The 20,354-nt window shown below is 35.7% G+C and overlaps 1 protein-coding gene across 4 annotated transcripts in view; it reads left to right on the top strand.

Annotated features, from left to right (window-relative positions):
- The window catches only part of RPS6KA3 (ribosomal protein S6 kinase A3), a 75,664-nt gene that overhangs the window by 12,387 nt on the left and 42,923 nt on the right, over positions 1 to 20,354 (top strand). For 2 of the 4 annotated variants that reach the window (XM_071749610.1, XM_071749600.1), the window contains exon 2: positions 823 to 879. In XM_071749610.1, the coding sequence (XP_071605711.1) occupies positions 823 to 879 (57 nt within the window). Of the gene's footprint in view, positions 1 to 822; positions 880 to 10,842; positions 10,976 to 20,354 lie in introns of those variants that run through there. The other 2 variants (XM_071749628.1, XM_071749620.1) reach the window with 1 other exon arrangement.

The following is a 20,354-nucleotide window of genomic DNA, read 5'->3' as shown; positions in this document are numbered from 1 at the left end:
GTTTCTAAAATTATATTTAATTGCTGTTAAACTTCAGAAACAAACTAAGATTTAATGCCCCAGGTAATATTCCATACCGTAACTTAGGAAATATGTATTTTTCCTTGCAATTTGCTAAAATCCATGCTTGTTGTGTAAGCAAGGTAATTCTAAGTCTTTGTGGGGAAAAAAAGTCTCCTACAGATTCTCTTTGTATTGCTGGCAGGGAAAACAAAGCATTTGTTGATCAACAAGGTATTTCAGCTTTTTTTTTTTCCCCCTAAATCTTTGTGGCTACATTTCAAATTCAAAAGCCTATTTCTGTGTGACTTTTTAGAATCATTCTTAGAAAAGATCAGAAAGTGGTAAATGCTGATAGAATTAGCATTGGGCTCAGTTTTTATATGGCTATGCTGCAGTTACAAATGTTCTTGAAGTAGTTCTTTATGGAAGAGAGTAAGGACTGCCTTGCTACTCAAGATCTTGCTCTCAGAAGGAACCTGTTTGTCTGTTGTGGCTTTTTGCTGTTCGGTCTTCATCAGGTTTAACTTTTGCAGAGGTTGTAGTGGAAAATAATGTGTCGTTGTGTAGCAGTAAGGCTTTGAATGCCAAATTGTGTTTTATATTTCTTACTGTCACTTCATGAAGGATCAAATTGAGAGTGGCATTGCGTGCTAGAAATATGCAGTCTTCCCTATTTACTTTCAATGATTGTTTTTTTTATAAAATACAGAGAACACTTGATCCTGTACAGTAGCATGCCATAAAAGCACATCTGCAATATATTTACTTCTGTACTTGGATTCAGCATTTCTGGTAACTGGATGTGTCTGCTTTTTACAGAATGGGCAGCAAATTGTGGATGAACCTATGGGAGAAGATGATATCAACCCACAAACTGTGAGTAAAAGATGGCTGTAATAAAGATAATACAGTATCATTGTGCACTGATACTACTTAATTTACAGGGAGTTTGCCACTAAAGTGTATTAGTTCATTTTTACTTGATATGTGATACAACCTAGGACCCTGGTAGTTTTGAGAGACATTTTTTCCTACTTTCTTGTTTGGGTCAATATCCTACTGTTTGTTCTGATGAACTTTTATGCTTTCTAGCTAGTATAAAAAAAAGATGTGGCTAGCTAGAGCATTCTTGAATAGGAGGGAGATCCTGTTTTCTTATTTTGGCAAACCTTAAAAACACATATTTCTTTTTTACTGTCCACTTTTCTTATTGCCAGCAAGCAAAGCATTTCCATGGGCTTCTGTTAGTCTCATCAGTGCACAGGTGAAAATATTTTACAACTATGAGTTCAGAGCATTTTTTATTAATAGGTAAGCTTTGAATTATGGTCGTGTCACAACAAAGGATCTTCTCCTGGTTAAATTCCACACAGATTCAGTTGCAGACACATCTGTGTTTACGGTGGGAAATATGATACAGCATGGCAGTGTACACTGTAGCTTTTCCCCCTCTAGTTTGATATACAAGATATAACAGCAGTGATCACCTTTGTTTTTCCATGCTGTCATAATATTTGTTGGCAGTTATCTGTTCGTGCCCTTTTGTTGTTAGCATTAGTCATTTCATATTTTCCTTACTGACCTGTGTAAAACTAGATTATTTGCATAATCAATCTTCATTACCCCAGAAGAAGAGTCTTTCTATTTATTCCCTTTCTCCATAGAACCAAGAAACCAAGATTCAAAGTTTTAGGTAATCTTCCTGGGCTTTAGGTTGAAAATTTAGACGTGTCACATTGAAGTGTATTCATGAAAAGCAAAGCTAGTCCATTAAGGCCAACAGGTTTCTAAAGCCTTCTTCTAATGTGGATTCCAACTTCCCTCTTGCAGTGCTAATTTTGCAAGGTTAGAGAGGAAAAGAACTTTTGTTCATTGGTTCAGAGCTGACAAAGCCAAGGGCTTCAGAAATTTTTGCATGGCTGTACTGCAATATCACAGTTGTAATATCAATTTATAGATGGAGACTTAAGAACCCATCCCTGCCTCAGGTAACGTGCTGAATACTGAAACATACTTTGTGAAATTTTCATAGTGATGAAATAGCCAAAGGCAGAGGCTGAAATATACTAGCTTAGATCTTGAGTACTTGCTGCACTCAAGCACGTGTAAGAGTAGAGTGATCACTCTGAGGCTGAAGTAGCAAGTGAACACAAAAAAACAAGGATCCATTTCTTCATTCTCTATAACTTTTTTTTTTCATTTCCACAGACTGTAAATTCTAAAAGCCCATACCTCATATTCCTTTCTTCTTTCACCTCTCACTAGTCTTTTAGAGGAAGATCAAAGGTGAAAAAGGACTGTGAAACTAATTTCCATTGCTCTTGTCACTAAGAGGAATTAATCAAAGGAATTCTTAAACCTAGCCTTCTTGAAAATAGTTTGCTGCTAAAGAGAACATTACAGGAAGGTTTATTGATAATTTAAGTTCCTTATCTTCATGTCAAAGTTGCAATTTATTTTATTTCACATGTGAAGATACCAGTGAGTTCAGATTTATAATTGCAATGCCTGTGGCTTCTTCTCAGACATGAAGGCAACTTGAATGTTCACCTGTAGTTTTGTGTTAGTACTAGCTGACTGTTCAGGTGATAAATGGCCTTACCAGTACAATTTTTGGAACTCCACATTTGGTTAGAGCTCAGGGTGCCTGTGCTGGTATCTTATGCAGATTTCAGCATGTGATGAGCTGGTCGAAGCTATTTCCATCTATGCAGCATGGATATAATTTTAACACCACAGCAGTTTATCTGCTGAAGTTGTGGACACAGCCAAGTTAGTATTGAGCAGAGATCCTTTTTCTATCATGTTTTCAAACATACCAGTAATATATGTAGGTTTATAAGCTGATGTGAAAATTAGGAGATTAAAAGCCTGCACTTGTATAACTTACTTTGATTTCTTATACCATGCATACTTTGCTAACTTTAATACAGGGTAAAGAAACAAGGCAAGTGGTGACAGATTACTCTAATGCAGTGCAGTGTAAAAGAGTAAGAAAGGAATAAAATTTGTATTGTTAGAAGGCAACACCAGAAGGAGATAATTTGTTCTAATATCCTGCATAACATAGACTACAGCTGTGTTGGTTGTTGTGTTCTGCTACCTGGATTCAACTTAGCTATTAAAGCACTGAGCACAACAGTGGTATTACCATTGTACTATCCTAGCTTAAACATAATTATTAAACATACAAAAATGTTGCTTGAATTCTTGTTTGAAGAAAATTTGATTTGGGGAAAGTGTTTGGTTGTGGTTTGGTTTGTTAATTTATTGACCAGTGCAATTGCCGGATGATGATTTCCATGTATTTGATTTTCCTTATGAAGTCTGTGACTTCACCTTCAGCTTTTTTTAGTTTGTGTTTATCTGTTAAAATTACATTATTTGTTGTATGGGTTTTGGTAGCGACAAGGTTTTGGAAGTAGGGGTGTGGCCTCTGGGAGAAGCGGCTGGGGGCTGCCCCACCATGCAGCATAGAGCCAGTCAGTTCTTGCTTGTGCTGAAATGACCCAGCACCAGCAAAAGCAGAAAATGTCAACAAGGAGGGGCAGTGAGAGAGTGGGTGGGTGGGTGTCTGGCAGCCAGCCAGGGTTTAACCTGCCACAAGGATCTCATTTATTTCAAGATGTGTTAACTGCAGGTTTACTTACAAGTGCTTTCCTGTACTTTCTTCAGATATATCCATCCCACTGCTTTTTAAAGGAGCCATCTGTTTTAACACAGTATCATAGAATCATTTAGGTTGGAAAAGACCCTTGAGATGAGTCCAACTGTGAATGTAACACTGCTAAGTCCACAGTTAAACCATGTCCCTAAGCACCACGTCTACACATTTTTTAAATACCTCCAGGGGTGGTGACTCCACTGATTCCCTGGGAAGCATGTTGTAATGCTTGACAACTCTTCTGATGAAGATTTTTTTCCTAATGTCCAGTCTGCACAAAGATTGTCCAAAGATTAAATGTTTTGATAGGTGTGAGGTATACAGGTTCAGGATGGAGAATTGTCATAGTTCTGTGGAGGTAGGAGGTGAAAACTTTAAATATTGTATCCTTTTCCTGTGTTAAATGGTTGGATAGTATGCTGATAATACAAATCAGACAAGAAATTAAAAAATATTAAAGCCTAATGGTCTTATCTACACAGAAAGTCTGCTTATCAAAAGCTAAATTTCATTTTTTTATATATCTGTTCCTTTGGTCAGAAGTAAAGTTAATTGACAGGAGAGTCTGAGTTGCATAGTTTTGATTCAAATTCAGTAGTTTAAGAAAGGCAGGAGCTATAATGGCACAGGTCTGTTTCCGAGGAGCCCAAGATACTACATGGTTCAAAGTTTTACTCCTCTTACAAGAGGAATCATTCAGCACTCTGGTTTTATCACAGTTTATATACTGGTTATATTTGGCTTTTAAGCTTTCTGTGAGCATTTTTTATCTGATGATCTGAGTCCAGCAGGAAATGTAAGAACAATTGAACAACTGGCTGAAGCTTGACCTAACATGAGAACTTAAGTGAACATTACTGAAAGAAGGGGAAGCTATTTAAAGTCTTTTATTTGCTACTTTTCTCACTCTTGTGCTGTCTACCATTGTTTGCTGTATCTATGTGTACACAGAGATTGAGTAAATTGACTGAGCAAATTAATTGTTTTGAGCTCTTAGAATCATGATGCATGCTCTACTGCTAGATAAAGATAACCAGAAACTAAGCTGGTCCAGCAAGTGCCTTCCCATTTTGTATATATGTGAAGAGCATATCATCTGGGCTGTGTTGGTTGTTGTGTTCTGTTACCTGGATTCAATTTAGCTATTAAAGCACTGAGCACAACAGTGGTATTACCACTGTACTATCCTAGCTTAAACATAATTATTAAACATACAAAAATGTTAGGTTCCAAGAGTTTGTGATAAGTAATTTTCAATAATACTTTGTAAATTGTAGAAAACACCCTATCTATATCTTTGGTAACCTGCAAACACTGAAGGTTACTTTTCTTTCCAGTACAGGCAGGAGTAGAATCTATTCATTTAAGTGGGCTCATATAAAAGAGAGGGTTGAAAAACCCTCTCTCCAATGGAGATGACTGGGTAATGTTGTATGCCATGTATGACTTCTTGTATGCTTTGATAAAACTTTAAACAAAACCCTACTTTTAAATAAGCAGAATTATAGCATACATAGAATTAAATAGAACTAAAGCATAGAATCATAGAATGGTTTGGGTTAGAAGGGACCTTAAAGATCATCTAGTTCTAACCTCCATGCCATGGGCAGGGACACCTCCCACTGGACCAGATTGCTCAAAGCCCCTTCCAGCCTGGCCTTGGACACTGCCAGGGAGGGGGCAGCCACCACTTCATCGTGCAACTTTAATACACTGCATGGAGCAGTATATTAACATATGCTGATCTGGCTGATGAAAAGCTAAATCTCAGTAGCCCCCACTGTCTCACTAAAACACGTAGCTAAGAAAATTAAGACTAGTCAGTGGGTGGTCAAAAGATAGTGTAAAAAATGCTTGCAAAGTCAAGTAAGTAGTTAAAAAAATCTTTTCTTTTTCTCTAGTAAAATTTAAATAGAACAACTTCTGTGGGGAGAGACTAAAATTATGACCTCTTTCGTTGAAATCAGTGTTTTAATAGGAGAGTTTATAAGCAAAATGTGATCCTAGGAAAGGCTTTAAGATATGTTAGAAAAATAATTTGAAGCATGTAGACAATGTAATCTCTTCATCGTAATACCGATCAGACAATTATATGCAGTAATAACAATGAGATTCTAATGCATGTATATTGTATAATTTACCATGAATTTGTAAACCACTAGTCAGCCTGATGGAGGGCATGCAAGGAGGTGTCAGGACAAGGGCAGGGAGATTGCTCACCAATTACAGTCATGGGCAAAACATCCTCCAATCACTAAGGCAACAATGCTAAAACCAGAATTATCTGGGGTAATCTCATTTGTTGTGTCATCATCCATGAAAATAATAGAAGATAAGTGTTGAAATGAAGTAAATCAAGGGGGAAAAAAGCATAATTAAACAAATGGTTAGATTTTAAAACATTAGAGAGAGGCTTTAAAATATTTTTAGTTTCAGCTCAGTTCATCATATAGCATTGTACTAGTGACAGCTGTTTGTTTCTAAAACTTAGTCTGTATGTTAGTAGGTTGAAGCTCTGTTTCGGTGCTGCTCCAAATACTGCTCTTCAGGAACTCAGTAACTGTTTCCAATTACAACAATAATCATGTGTGTTAGCATGGCAATTAATGTATTTCTGATTATAGTTTTGATATGTATGTTTTCCTTTTGCTGGTATAACTTTTTCAGGTTTTTGTGGTTTATTTCTGTCAGTATCTTGGTGTAAATTCTTAGCTTTGTGGTAGAAGTTGTAAGACAGAACTGCTTTTTTTACAAAAAAGTTTGGGTTCACAAGTATTCATAGAGAACCTAGTTTAGGATTTATAATTTTTAGAGACTGATACTTAATTTTATCTGAAACAGCTACTGGATAGTTTATCAGTAATAAAGAAGTGACAATATTTTGTTAGTTTTACTAACTTAGCTGTATACATCTCTTAGTATTTCACATTGCTTACACACCATTGTATTTGTAATTATTGCCTGTTCATATGGAAGTGAAACTGGGGAAGCTTTCCTTACAGCCACAGCAATGCAGTTGTTTGAAACTGTAACATTAAATAATTTACTATAACACCATGTTCCTGGTTATGAAGCAAGCTGTAGTTTCTGTTAAAGCCAGCCAGTAACCTGGCCATATGATGAAAGTGTCCACTGTGTAATGGAGTGAAGGAAACAATCCGGGGTACAAAGACTCAACTCAGACTTTAAGGTTATCCATAATTCCTACACTCCTCCAATACTCAATTCCTACACTCCTCAAATACTATTGAGTATTTTACTCAATATACTCATATATATATACATATATTCAATTTTACAATGAAATACCTTGATTATTGAACAAATAAGTTTCCCAAGCAAACAATTTACATCTGTTGTTCCCTTCTCCATGCCCAGATTTTCTAATATAAAAGGTATAAAATACCTTTTTTTGAAATTGCAAGTTAATTAGCTTCCAAAATACTGTGCTGTGCTGCAACCTGGATGAATTTTGCTATAATCTTGGTAAAGTGCATGCATGTTGGATAAGAATGGGCTTAGTGTTCCATGTGTGAGAAATTACAGCATCCTTGCCGACAGTGCAAAAGCTTTTATTCTGAAGTGTTAACTGTTAGGTATCAATCAAGCCCTGGAATATTTTTTCTCCCCAAATGTTGTCAGGTGTTGAGCAGTGGTCACAGCAAAATTTCTTCATTGATGTCTTTTAATTGATTTTCAAACTGGCTTATTTTGCACTTAGTGTCTTAGGTGCAGCATACTTTATGGTCCTTGGAAAATGGAGTAATTTGACAGTGCAAGCAATGTTTGAAGTCAAGCAGCTTGTTACATGAAGACAGATGGTCTCCCTGAAAAGCTTGTAAACTAGCAGATGGAAACTGCCACACCCTCTGATGGATAGAATATTGCTGCTTTGACAATAAAAATGTGTTTATTGTGAAGAGAAGTATATTATTAAGCTTCTGAATGCTCCAAAATGTGGCTCTCTGTTCCTCAACTGCTGACCTTCCCCAAATGAGGGCTTTTCATTCCTGTGTGCTCCATCTCCAGAGCCTCTCTTGTCTAGCAGCGTAAAGACTTAATTTGCTGTATTACACTTCTTGGACTGAAGGTATGGGCAGATTGTCAGTCTACCTAATGGACTCCACTTAGGTGAAATGCTTCAGCTTTTTCTGGTTATGTGTAAAAGTGAGCATCCCACTGTGGTATACGCACTTTGTTCAGTAAAACCTATGGATTCCCAGATGTTCTCCACTGCTTTGAGAGTTGTTCCAGCATCTTTCAGTTGTCCTGCTCTCTGGAGGCTGAGATCCCCAGTCACTTCAATGTCTGGACAGCAAGTCTGATGACATTTTCATTTTTGTGAATTCAGAGCATCTAATTTAAAAGAGGCAGGGAAGACTGTTAATGAGCTTGCTGTGTATTTCTATACTGGAGGAGGCAATGCATTGTGCAAGTGGAGCTCTGCAACTGACAGAACTGTCACTGACAGGCATAGAAAATTCCTTTTGTTTTGGAGACAGTTGTGTTTGTGATAAACATGTATAATACAAATCCTTATCAAAGACTTCAAGGTAAGGAGAGCAATTTGCTGGAGCTATTTGTCCTTATTATCACAGACTTCCCTGTTGGGGACTGCTGCCCTCTAACCTGTCTCTTTCTCATACGAAGGAATATTTAAAAAGGGCAAGCTCTCTTCTCAGAAATTCTCAAAATGAATTATGTAGCATATATCTTAATGTTTCTGGTTGGCTGGTAGTGCTCTTTGGGAACCATGCAGGCTTTATTCTCCCAGAACAGAAGAAATTTCTTCCACCTGCTGCAGACCCCTGGCAGTTCTAGGAGAACTATTGTTGTGAAGTAACCCCGCTGACCCCTGAGCGCTCTGCTTTGTACTTCACTGAGAGGTCACATAAAAGGTTTGGGAGAGCAGTAGTCAGTAATTGTAGGAGTGATGCAGTTGAAATGCCTTACTTCTGCCACCCTTGCCAGATAAAGCTTATCTGCAGGAGAATATGCATGCATACCCTTACAAGAAAAATAAGAAAATGGTTATTTACTCACAATGTCTTTTCATCTTTGAAGTACATTATAGTTAGTGTAGGTCTTACCAATTGCTCTCCATTTCTGATTTTAGCTATCCTTGCTACCCTAGAGTTTAATTTAGTGATCTGGGGATTCCTGACCACGCTGCTTTCAGTGCATTCATACCTGTTCTTGACAGAGGAAACTAAAGCAGAGATCTTGAATATTCTCCCATTTATTTGTTTTTGGCAATAATTTTGTTAAAAAAAATATTTATTAACAAAATAAATTTGTTTCAAAGTGTGAGCCACTCTATTGCTGTTAAACTGCTGTTAAACTCTATTGTGTTAAACTGCAGAAAATTCTTGAGAATTTTCTGTTTTGAGGGACAAGTAGCTGTAGGCTTAAAGCAATTCAAGAGACGAGAGCTTCGAGTAATTTTTGTACTATTTATGAAATACTTGAAATCCCTGTGTTGCAAGAAGCTCCTTGTGTTGAAGAAGCTTTGTTTACCCTAAAGCAAATACTGAATCATTTTTCATGCTGTCGATAGTAAAGACTGTTTCTTCCAAAAATGCTGTAGCACTCTGAACTGTAAAAAGTACATTGAAATTGATGACTCCGGGTGTAGCAGCAGTTTCTGAATTTCTGTGTAATCTATAATGACAACTCTGTATGTTCAGTACATAGAATTTGAAAGATCCATCCCTGTGGATGTGACATGGATGATGCAGATGAGTACAAGAGACTACAAAAGAAAAAGCATGGTTCTGCTTGTGGGGTTCTCATAAAGACAGTCATTATTTCCTCTCTGTATTTAGGCAAGAGGGTTTTTGCTTATGCTGGGGAGAAACATAATCCTGATTTTCAAGTCCAAGTTAGAAATTCATATTCTAGACAGCCAGGATGGTCTAGAGATAGAAGCAATATGTTTTGTCACTGAAAAGAAATGACTGGCTTTGCCTTCTGAAGAGAAATTAAAATTTAAAAATTTGTAGTGATCCAGATATCTATTAGAACCCAATCAAGTAAGTTCATTTGGAGGGTCTGTTTCTTTTAATGTCTTCTGCAAGAAGACCTACAGTGTTTTGCTGAATGCTTCTTGGGTACAGTCACTAAATGGAATCACCTGGATCTGTTTATTGCTGAGTACGTGTATTTGCCTAAATGTTATTTGTCTTTATTACATGAAGAAAATAAAAAAACAGTCTTGCTCCATATTCTAGTGGAGGAGGTACTATGTAATTGTGTTTTTAATACATATCAGAAAAGCTAAAGATACTGTCATTATTCTGTACTGTCAATAACTTCTGTACTAACTATATAGACATCAAATTAAAAACTTCATTGCTAGCTGTTAGAAGTAAGTAAAGTGAATTCTTAGAAACATTTGAAGGTTTTTTAAACGTTGAAAGAAAAGTTAGGTATTTTAATGAGTTTAAGAAATTTTGCACTCTCTGCAGAGTAATATAATATTGGTGCGTAAGTCAGATGTTTGAGCTGGGTGATCCAATTCAAATAATTTCTGCAGTCTGTGTTGGCCTAACCTCTATAACATCTGTATAGCATTTTCTGTGTGCAGGATTTCAAAGGGATATGTGCAAGGTCCGTTTGGTCCTCTTACAAATCTAGTAAATAATAAGAGCCATTAAGCATTAAGAAGTAGTGATAGATGGTATCTTAAAATATTTTATAAAATGAACTTAAAATTCATAAAAATACAGTTGGCACGTGTAGAACTAGAAATAGTTGCTATTCTGCTTAACTAGTGAGATGTGGCATAGTAGCATGATTTCTCAAATCGATGTTGCTCTTTCTTGTTCTTTTGTGGGAAGCAGGAATAAGTAACATCTGCAACAGCATATTGCTATCAGGCGATCTGTGGAAGTTTCCTGTGCTGATCTCTACAGCATCAGCAATACGAGTTCCACTGCTGCCCAGTTTTTCTTTACCTTGGCGGGGGAGGAGGAATGTTGAAAAAGCCACGTCTTCCTGGGGGCTTGGGTTTGGTTTTTTTTTGTTGTTTTTTTGGGGGTTTTTTGTTCGCTTGTTTAGCACCACCCCAACCCCCCCCCCCTCCCCTACATCCCTCTCCCACCCCCGCCCTATATCTCTCCCCACCCCCCAACTGTGTCTGACTTGCCTGACAGGAAATTTTCTAATTGCCGGAACAGCTGGTCACAGCAAAACCGCCAGGGCTCTGGTGTTCTCTGCTAGACTTATGATCGCTCAGTCAGAAAATCTAAACATCATGGTTTCTTAGTCATGTTCAAGTTTCTGGCTCTACGTGTTCGATCTATCCGGGTGAGCTAAGTTTCGTATTTAAAAGAATAAGGGGGAAAAGCACAAGTTTAATTACGCTTCTAAGTGCAAAGCAGTTTTAGGCTTTCACTGCTTTGGGGTTAGTGATGTTTGTATACAAAGCCTTTTGTATTTTCTTTTAGGAAAAAAAAATAATTCTTGTGTGGTTATATTGGGTAGAAGTTTCTAAGATGGCTGTTGATATTTCAGCCTTATTGGGAAATTTTTATCTGAATGGAAATACTGTAAAACTTACCTTTTTTCCCCTCTAGAAATACATGACTTTAGATGTCTGTTAAGCTTTCTCACTTAAGAGTCTAGTTTTTTTAAAAAGCTTGTATTTTTTAAATTAATACTTAATGGCTATTTTAATAGTTAGATTTTCATGTAACTGTAAAATATGGTTTAGTGTGGAGTAACTTAAAGTAACTCAGGCTTCTAATATCTCAAATTTACTGTTGAAAACAATGTTTAGCTGCAACGTGTCACTGTTCTTATGTTCTGGTTATTTCAGCTTTTAAATTATAATTTAGTCATAGCAGACATTTAATTTGTATAATTTGTCTTGTTGAGTGTATATTTGAACATTAAAGGTTTATTTTTAAAGGTGAGAAAAATCTCTAGTGGAGAACAGTGTTAGGACCAAAGGGTGTTTCTGAACTGTATAACAATACATGTAAACATGCAATGGGATAGAGCATTTTTATCATTGAAACGCAAATCACTTTTCATGTTTCTCCTCCTGTAAGTCTGTAAATACTTTTCAGTGAAAAAGCCAACCTTTTTGTGTACTTTCCAAAGACAAGTAGGTATATTATTTTGTAAATAGGGGTAGTAGTTTAACATCTGTTAGCCTGTGCACTGGTTAAAACTCTGCAATATGTGTTAGAAAATTAAATTTATTTGTCATAACTGAAACACTAAAACAAGATATGCAAGTAAACCAGTTGAGCGTAGACTGCAGTGTGTACAGATTTTTAATGTAAACCTTGTAAAATCAACATTTATCCACTCATAGTCTTTATATTACAGTTCTTTTCCACATCAAAGGTATTTCTTAGAAGTCTTTGATTTTTAAAAAAGCATTTTATCTAGTTAAGGCAGCACAATTATATTGTCTTTAGCATTCAGTTGATTTTAAAATACTAAGTGGTGCAGCCTGTAAACATTTTAGGATATAATCTCAATAAAACAGGAACCATTGCTTTCATTGATTAGTACTGAATATGCTCATGGATTTTTTTTTTTAAATAACTGATTTTTTAATTTTTTTTTTCCTTTGAATTATTTCTTTGATTGCGTTGTTCTCAAATGTTAGTGCTTACGAAGTAGGAACAAAATTTATATCAAAGTTACCAGGAAATGAAAGTTCCACCCAATGAGTATTTTTTTCCAACGCTGACATGCACATTCTAGTTCATGAGATAATTTCATGGTATTTTAACAGAAGAGAAATGAATAACAAAACCGCTTTTTGTGGAGCCTTTAAAATCCTTTCAGGAATTCCTCAGCTTTACCTGCTGAACAACACACTGCTCACATTTCTTTTGAGAAGAAAGGGGTAGGGTCCTCCTACCCTTCTGGCCTTTGTGTTTACGTTTGGAGAAGGGAAAGCATCTCCAGAATTATCCTCCTAGCCTGGCCAGTCATGTTTATCCACAGGACCTCATTCTACCTTTGACTTGTTGCTCTCAGACAGAACTCATTCTGCAAACTGCTATCTTGCTTCATCTATAACACCCAACAGAATGGGGAGAGTTCAGTCTCAGTAACCACACCTGCAGTCTTCATTATGTGAGTTGGCTCCTCAGAACAAATGTGGACATAGACATCTTTCTAGACCTCAAAACTGTTGTAGAAGAAAGCCAGGGTTGGTAAAGTGTGGACAGTATACAGTAAGGAATAAATACAGTGATTTTTTTTTTTCTCTGTATTATCTCTATGCGTTGTTTTTCTCTTGTAAAGTTAACAATTTAGAAATAAAATCAAATTTTAAAAAATGAAAATGAACATTTGCAAATAGCATTTAGGAATTTTTTTTGTCAGGTAAAACAATAGATACCATCTGCAAAAAGTAATTGGATTTCAGTTGTAAGTTAATTTTTTCCATCTTTTAAAAAGAAACAAAGACACGAATTGTGAAAAGCTGTATTTCTGACTACAGATGTCCACATTAATTAGAACTTACTTCTGCTGTATTCTGTGTAAATTTTTTTGCTACTAGTGTAGAGCAGACAACAGACACAGAATATCCTGAAGTCAGATTGACTTAATTTTATGCATGGCGATGCTTTGCTTTTTGTTATATTAGAATAATTGCTACTTCAAAAGCATGGTACTTTTTAGAACAGTTGTTTGTGTACAAGCATTTAAGTAACCATAAGTTCTATTAAGCAACTCAAATTTAATATTGGTCAAAGAATGGTTTTTATTCCATGGTTTAGCTCACTAACATTGTGTACTGGACTAGTAGGAGATTGTGACATGCTTTTTGGACATTTAATTTTTTTATAAGGCAGTTTTGAATTTAAAGGTAAAAGTATGTGTGAAAGTACATTGGAATGTGTTTTTAAAAAATACCTAGACTGGTGCACTCCTTGTATTTTTAACTCTCTAAACTTAATAAAGTTAATATAGTTAATAACTCCCTTTAACATAATAAAGATTTCCATGAGTCCTAGTACAGAAAGTAAAACTAATTGGTTTTCAGTTTGTTGACTTTTTACTTCAAAAAGCATAGCTCATGCAAGTTTTATTTCATCAGGTAATACTGAAAATTCATCCTACATTCATAACAAGTTGAGAAAGTAAAAATGCATCTAGGAGACTTCCTGTCTCAAGGGAGGGGAGGAAAAGGAAATTATGTATATGAGCTGAGGAGCTGTGCCAACACTGAGTCATCCTTTTAAAACCACTTGATATCCAGTAAGCATAGTGTCCTTACAGGGCATAATTGCTTTATATAACTTAGGCACCAAGGTTTAATATCATAGTCAATATTTCAGGAATTGTTTCTCTTTGGTTACAAGAATCAACATTGTTGTGCTTGTGACAGAAAAATATTTTGCCAAATACAACGATGTCCAACTGACCTCTGACAAGCATAGTGAAGGCTAACGAAAGTAGTAAAAGGGAACTTGCAGTCATGGTTGGAGCAGTGTTAAGTAACTTCCTGGGACATCCACTTTGCTGTTTTCAGTCGTATCTTTGGTTCGACTGGATATGCATGTGCCTCAAGAACACATTTCTTTCCTTAGAGGAAGCAAAAAATTCCTGAGTCAGAAGTGAAATCAAAGCTGCTCCTTTCATAACGAAGATGGGAAAATCTAGTTACATATCTAATACTGACACATGAAAACTGATAAAAGCAGTATTTTTTGCTGCTGCTCAACGTTCAAATGGAAGTTTGCAATTTTCTCTTTATAAATTGGATTTGCTTTTTTGAAAGTTGTGTGGTCAATAGTATAGTCTGATACTGAACTTGAGTTTGTTAGAAAAGTTACAATTAAGTGTACTGGGATAGTAATACAGGGAATTTCACTATGAATTAGCCTTTACACTAATAGAAATTGCCTTTCTTATAATAAAAGTTGCACTTTAATAGTTGAAATGTGTATATCTTTATTTCAGAAACTTAAATTTATATTAGGAATGTTGTCTTATCTTGAAAGATGGCTAATGTTTAAGGAAGGTGTTCACCATACTGGCAATAAAGATCTGACTTAGTTGTTATTAAAACTGGCAGAAAGATTTTTTTTTTTTTTTTTTCCTCCTCATTCTGGTTCCTGACTGTGTAGAATCTGAAATTCTAGAATTAGGAACTTTCCTAATGGTGATTCTAGCTGTACATTATCCCTATACAAAATAAATTTATAGAACAGATTTTAATCTGTTTAAAAATGTTATTTTAAATGGCAAATATTCACGGAACAGTTCCTAGAAGACTTTCTGGTGGGAATCCCCCCAGCATTTCTTAATGGATTAATATTGTCCATTTAGAAGGAGTGTTAAGAATAGCAGTATTGGCACAGTCAAATGCTAACCTAGGTATTAGGAACAAAGACTCTTGCACAACTTGGGGGAGGGACTTTGGCAGACTGTGACTCTGAAAGGAGCAGCAACAGCACTGAACACTCACCCGAATGCAGCCTCCCAACCTGTCTCTGCAGGTCTGGGCAGGAAGGTTGTGCCCAGAAGTAACATGAGGATATTTCGTTATATGCAGAATAAACCCAGTCCATTGTTGTTGTATACAGCAGGGATGCAAGGGCTTCCAAAATAACTTTAATAATCGAATATTATACTAGGAGATGGACGATCACTTTACAGTGGAAAATCTAAACAAAGTCTCACTTATCTGAAGGGGAAAATTAAGTCATAACTGAGTTTGTAAATCCCTATGTAGAAAGTGCTTCTAACTATGCCTTTTTAACTCTGATCTGCAGTACAGAATTAACAGATACAGGTGAAACCTGGATAATGTTGGAACCAGGGATTTCAGTATTTTAATTAATTTCTCATGTAGCTACCTAACCTGGCTTAGATACTAGATAGTTAATTATTAATTGAGACTAAACTTGGTTTATCAGTTCATTCAATGTTTACCTTAAGTCAAAGTTTTAACACCATTTTTACAGTTTTTGGTCAGCATGTCACCAACAATATTTGCTGTCCAGGAAGAACTATTTTTGAATAACAAGACCTGTCTGAGGATTTTTTTTGTGTATGCCAGATTTACCTCCCACTGGGTTTCATGAACTCCAGTATGTATAGTCATGCCTGTCCTAGAGTCCTGTGCCTCTTATTAGACAAATACAGTTTATTTTAAAGCCCTACAGAGAGGCAACTTGCTTCTCAATTCCAAAAGCAAACATATGGATTTTTTTTTCCCAGAAATAGCATTGTAAAATTCATCTGCTTTGTTTTATTTAAAATTGTTGTAAGGGTTAGTGCTTTATCTTTGTTCCTTTTTTTGTATCCGTTATTTCATAACTTCCATCTGTGTTAGATGGAGAAGGGGTTGGTGACCTTTTACTTTTTCTTATTATGAAACCTTTCATTCCGATGTTACAGTGTTGGTGTTATATTTCTTGATATATTTCATATAGCTAGCAAGTGTGCAGAGGAAAAATTCATCATTGCTGAGTTGTCTGCTCTTGAAATGGACTGTGCTTCTGAGGAATTTTTCACCAGCTTCAGGGTGGTATTCATTTTGTGGGAAAAAGAGCATACAGCTTTGTTTTGCAGTCATTTTTGTCCCTTTTATTAACAGAATACGGATGTTGTGTGTTATCTTTAATATCCTCTTCCTCTCATGCAAAGGACTTGAGATAGTACACAGTTACTCGTAATATATCATGCAGTAAGAACTTCTGGGGTTTTCTAAATCCATATATGAACTTTTTCATAAAGAAAATTTTCTCAGAAATCTGTTTCTGAATTTGTCAGATGCTTCCTGGTGAAATTTGAGTCTTGTGAAGGAGCCATTTATTTTGTTTAGCCTTTAACTGCTTTTGCTTCCTTTTTTGTCATCAAATGAGAACACACATTTTCCACAACTGTAGTCATCAGAATTATCAGAAATGCAATGCCACTCCTTTTGAATTGTTTTAGTGTGGTAAAAATAAATGGCAAAAAATTAATAGAACATTATTTCAAAAAGTGTTAATCTACAGGTACTTGTAGCATGTACTGCACATACTTTGTGCTTGATGTTACAAAAAATAAACTGGCAGTTGTTGTTACACTGTACAGAGTTGACCACAAATACATTTGTAAAACAAACCAAATAAAAATTGAAAATACCTTTCCTAGCTCCCTTCAGTCCCCAATTTTGTTGTACATTCATATCTTTGTTAGAGATCTTACCTATCTTGGGTTTGGTTAGCTTGCTGTATTTCATCTGATTTCAGTTTAATTTCACTGAAACTGACAGCAGGGATGATGCAGTCACTATTTCTGTTCAGGATGTGTCTAGTTAGCTTTCAGAGTCACATTCTATTTGACATGAATGCTTTTGGTATTTTAAGCTGTAAATGTTTCCCTAATTTTTTTACTTATTTTTCAAATTTTATGTTGCTTCATGACTTTACACTTGTTAGATGTAACTTATGTGTAGCAGCTATTTAAATAGACCATTCCACTATTTTTATTGCAGTGAAACTTTACATTTTTAGACAGCAGCTGCTTTTTCTCTGTAGTGTAATACATCATAATTTTACCTTACACTCCTCAGTATCTTAAAAGTATCTACTCAGATCTTTGTCACTCATTGTGAAGCTGATGAAATAACTGCTCTTTCAATAACTGTTCTCTAAAATATGCTCAGAAAAGGGTCTGCAGGTAAACTCATTTGTGTAAAGCAAGTAGTGTTTTATGCTGTCCAGCTTTGCATGGGCTAATTCTTTGCATACAGAACCATTTCCAGATCTACCAGAAATTCATAAACATGAAGGATAAATTGCAGGGGATAGATAAGCTCATGTTTTTCTCTAGCTTTTCTGAGTTAACTGAGAAATGGTTACCTACTAAGGCTCTTCTGCTTCTACTTCCTTTAGGGTCTGAACTCCAGTTTCCTTTTAATACATTATCTAGTAGCTGTTCCTGTAATGGCATCTTGGAAACAAATACAAGTTGGTTATGTTATAGCAGACTTAATTTAGTCTTAAATTAAAAAGTGAACATAAATCCACATAAATTCAATTACTAGAACAAAAGAGAGTATTTAATGTTCGCAAAGTACCTAAAATATGGATATTTTTTTCCAGCAACATGATTAGGCTAGTATTTTTTTGACATAATGTTGATTAAATAGGTTTTCACTGCTTGCCCAGGAGGTATGTATCCTTTCTTTATTTTCCTGACAAGCATGTTTCCTGTTGTAATTTACAGCTGATTCCTAAATCAGAAAAATGAGTCATGAGTTTTGCTTTTCTCATTTAGATTTTATTTGTCTGTGAAATATAGTCCATTCAGTGTTCTTTACTATGTATGTATATATTATTGTGTGTAGACATATATTATAATATACATTACTATGAGCTCAATTATACTGAGATACTTACTGACCATAATAGTTCTGACTTGCAAACGGTGTCAGTACAGGAAGTTATTCTGAAATAGTCTTGTTTTAAATTCATACCCAAACTTACTTGTCACTCACTTCCCTTCTAGGCCAGTGTTGATTGAACACTCTCATCCTGTTAAAGAAACTCAGAGTAATGGTACCTTCTGTTTGTTTCCTTGTATTCTATATTTAGTTTTACAATAATGGAAGCCTGTAGCAACCACTTTGAGTTGAGTATTTTTGCTTTTTGGTAGATGTGTCTTTCTGTGACATTTTACATTCTAGTGTGAAGAAGGCCTTGGCTAGAAAAAGAAATTTTTTTCCCCAAACTTCTATTTAGATATTGATGAAATATAAGGTTTGAGAAAAGGGAGCTCTGCAAGCTTATAAATAGCAGAAATTAAGCATAGGCAGTATGGTGTAGTTGAAACTGGAAAAAAGATCTCACCTTTGCAATGGCCAGGTCACTGGTGACTGAGTGTATGCAGTGGTGTGAAAGTTGTCAGGAAATGGAAGAAAGGAGAGAAGGACGAGAGCCATTAGCACATTGTATGTCATCTCATTTAATTTTAATTTACCACATTAGACAAATGTTTTGTTTTCCAAATATCACACTGATCAGAGGCAGAGCTGAAGACGAACTGAGTATCAAGCTGAACCCCTGGCTTCTCTTCCAGCTTACTCTAATACAGCTTCTATCAGCCAATGTAATTACTGAGGTTGGCTTAGAAAGAGGTATCCTTTTACTGTGTGAAAGGCTTGTATTTTAATTCCAATAGACAGTGGGTACAGTAAGAGTCGGGTACTTCCATATATAATTTGCTTTTCTATAACAGACTTAGCTTTTGTATTTTTAACTGCATTTGCAAAATACTGTGTAGGTTGAAATAACAAGCATTTGGCAATTATGTCAGAAAAGGAAGCTGCAAATTTGTGAGTAAGTGTTCATCATAAATCTTGCACCCAAACGTATGTTATGGATGAGCTAAAGTAGGATATGGCCTGACTACCATTTCATTTAAAACAGCTGTATTGGGTCTTACAAGGACTGGAAAGTAGCTGAACCCTGAGAAACTGTGAAGACTGCGAATATTCTCATTGTATCAGGAATGTGAAGTGATGGTCCGGGTTTGCTGGGTTTTGTTTTTTTGAAGGTGCCCAAAATAACCACTCAGAAATTGGTTGCATAATAATTATGTTGCACTAAAGATATTTTTTTATTTGTATATAGAGAACTAGTTAGGATCTTCTTCACTGCTTGCTTTTGTCAAATTTTCTGATGCTGTTAAATCAATGTGTCCACCTGATTGCATTGTGTCTCTGAATGTGGGAAGATAAAAGAAATATTTGAGGAAGTTCTGCTTCACACAATTTTTACTTTCCCAAGATTGCCAGGGAGCTAATAGATAAAATGGTTGAGCTGAAATGGATCAAAGTACCCAAAGTAATATGTAGTTGGCAACCTGAGATTGCAGTAGTATGTAATCTAACTGATCATTTACTAATTTAGAAGATAAAAATACAAGTGCACACCAGAAAATAATTCACTTCACAAGTTAATGGAATCTATTTTTCTTAAAAACTCTGTAAAAGTTTGGAAAATTCTGAAAAGATTCAGCCTTGAGTCAATTATGGTAGTGTTTGTTCTTGAAAGGAAAAATTAATTTAGATTTATTAGTAGTACATGAGCACATGTGCAAAATTTTGACTGAGAAAATTTCTTTCTTTACTTTCTCATTTTAAAAGTTGCCGGGATGTTCTGTGCATTATTCCGAAGTGTATGTTGGAATTTTTTAATACTCATACAGAGTCTCACACATACATGCTCAGGATTTGTTGCTTGCAGTTTGCTTCCAACTTCAGATGGAATCTTTTGAAAAACTTATATTTTGAAAGAGCAATGTTGATGCAGGAGAGGCATGTGTTAGAGGACAGAGATGTGTATGGGCAGTTGCTGTGCACTTCTGCATGGTACTGAAATGACCAGATACAAAAGGATAATTTGGGTAGTTGTTCATCTACATAGATTTTGCTGAATACTTGAAAAATACACAAATTAGTTCTGCAGTAGCACAGCTTTAGAATGCTACATCTACTCCCCCATCACTGGAACTAATTGGTGCACATCTTGGTGCAAGTAAGAGATACTGTTGGTGACAAAGGGCCAGGTTAGAGTATACTTAAGCAAAGTGGGCACTGATAGGATACATGAATCAGTGCTGAGGGACCTGACAGATGTCATTGCCAGACTGCCCTTTATTATCTTCCAATGATGAGACGTTCTTGAGCATTGAAGAAAAGCAAATGTCACATCCA

Source organism: Heliangelus exortis, chromosome 1, assembly GCF_036169615.1.
Source record: "Heliangelus exortis chromosome 1, bHelExo1.hap1, whole genome shotgun sequence".
In the NCBI taxonomy this organism is placed as follows: Eukaryota; Metazoa; Chordata; class Aves; order Apodiformes; family Trochilidae; genus Heliangelus; species Heliangelus exortis.
This window is presented reverse-complemented; position numbering and strand designations above follow the sequence as displayed.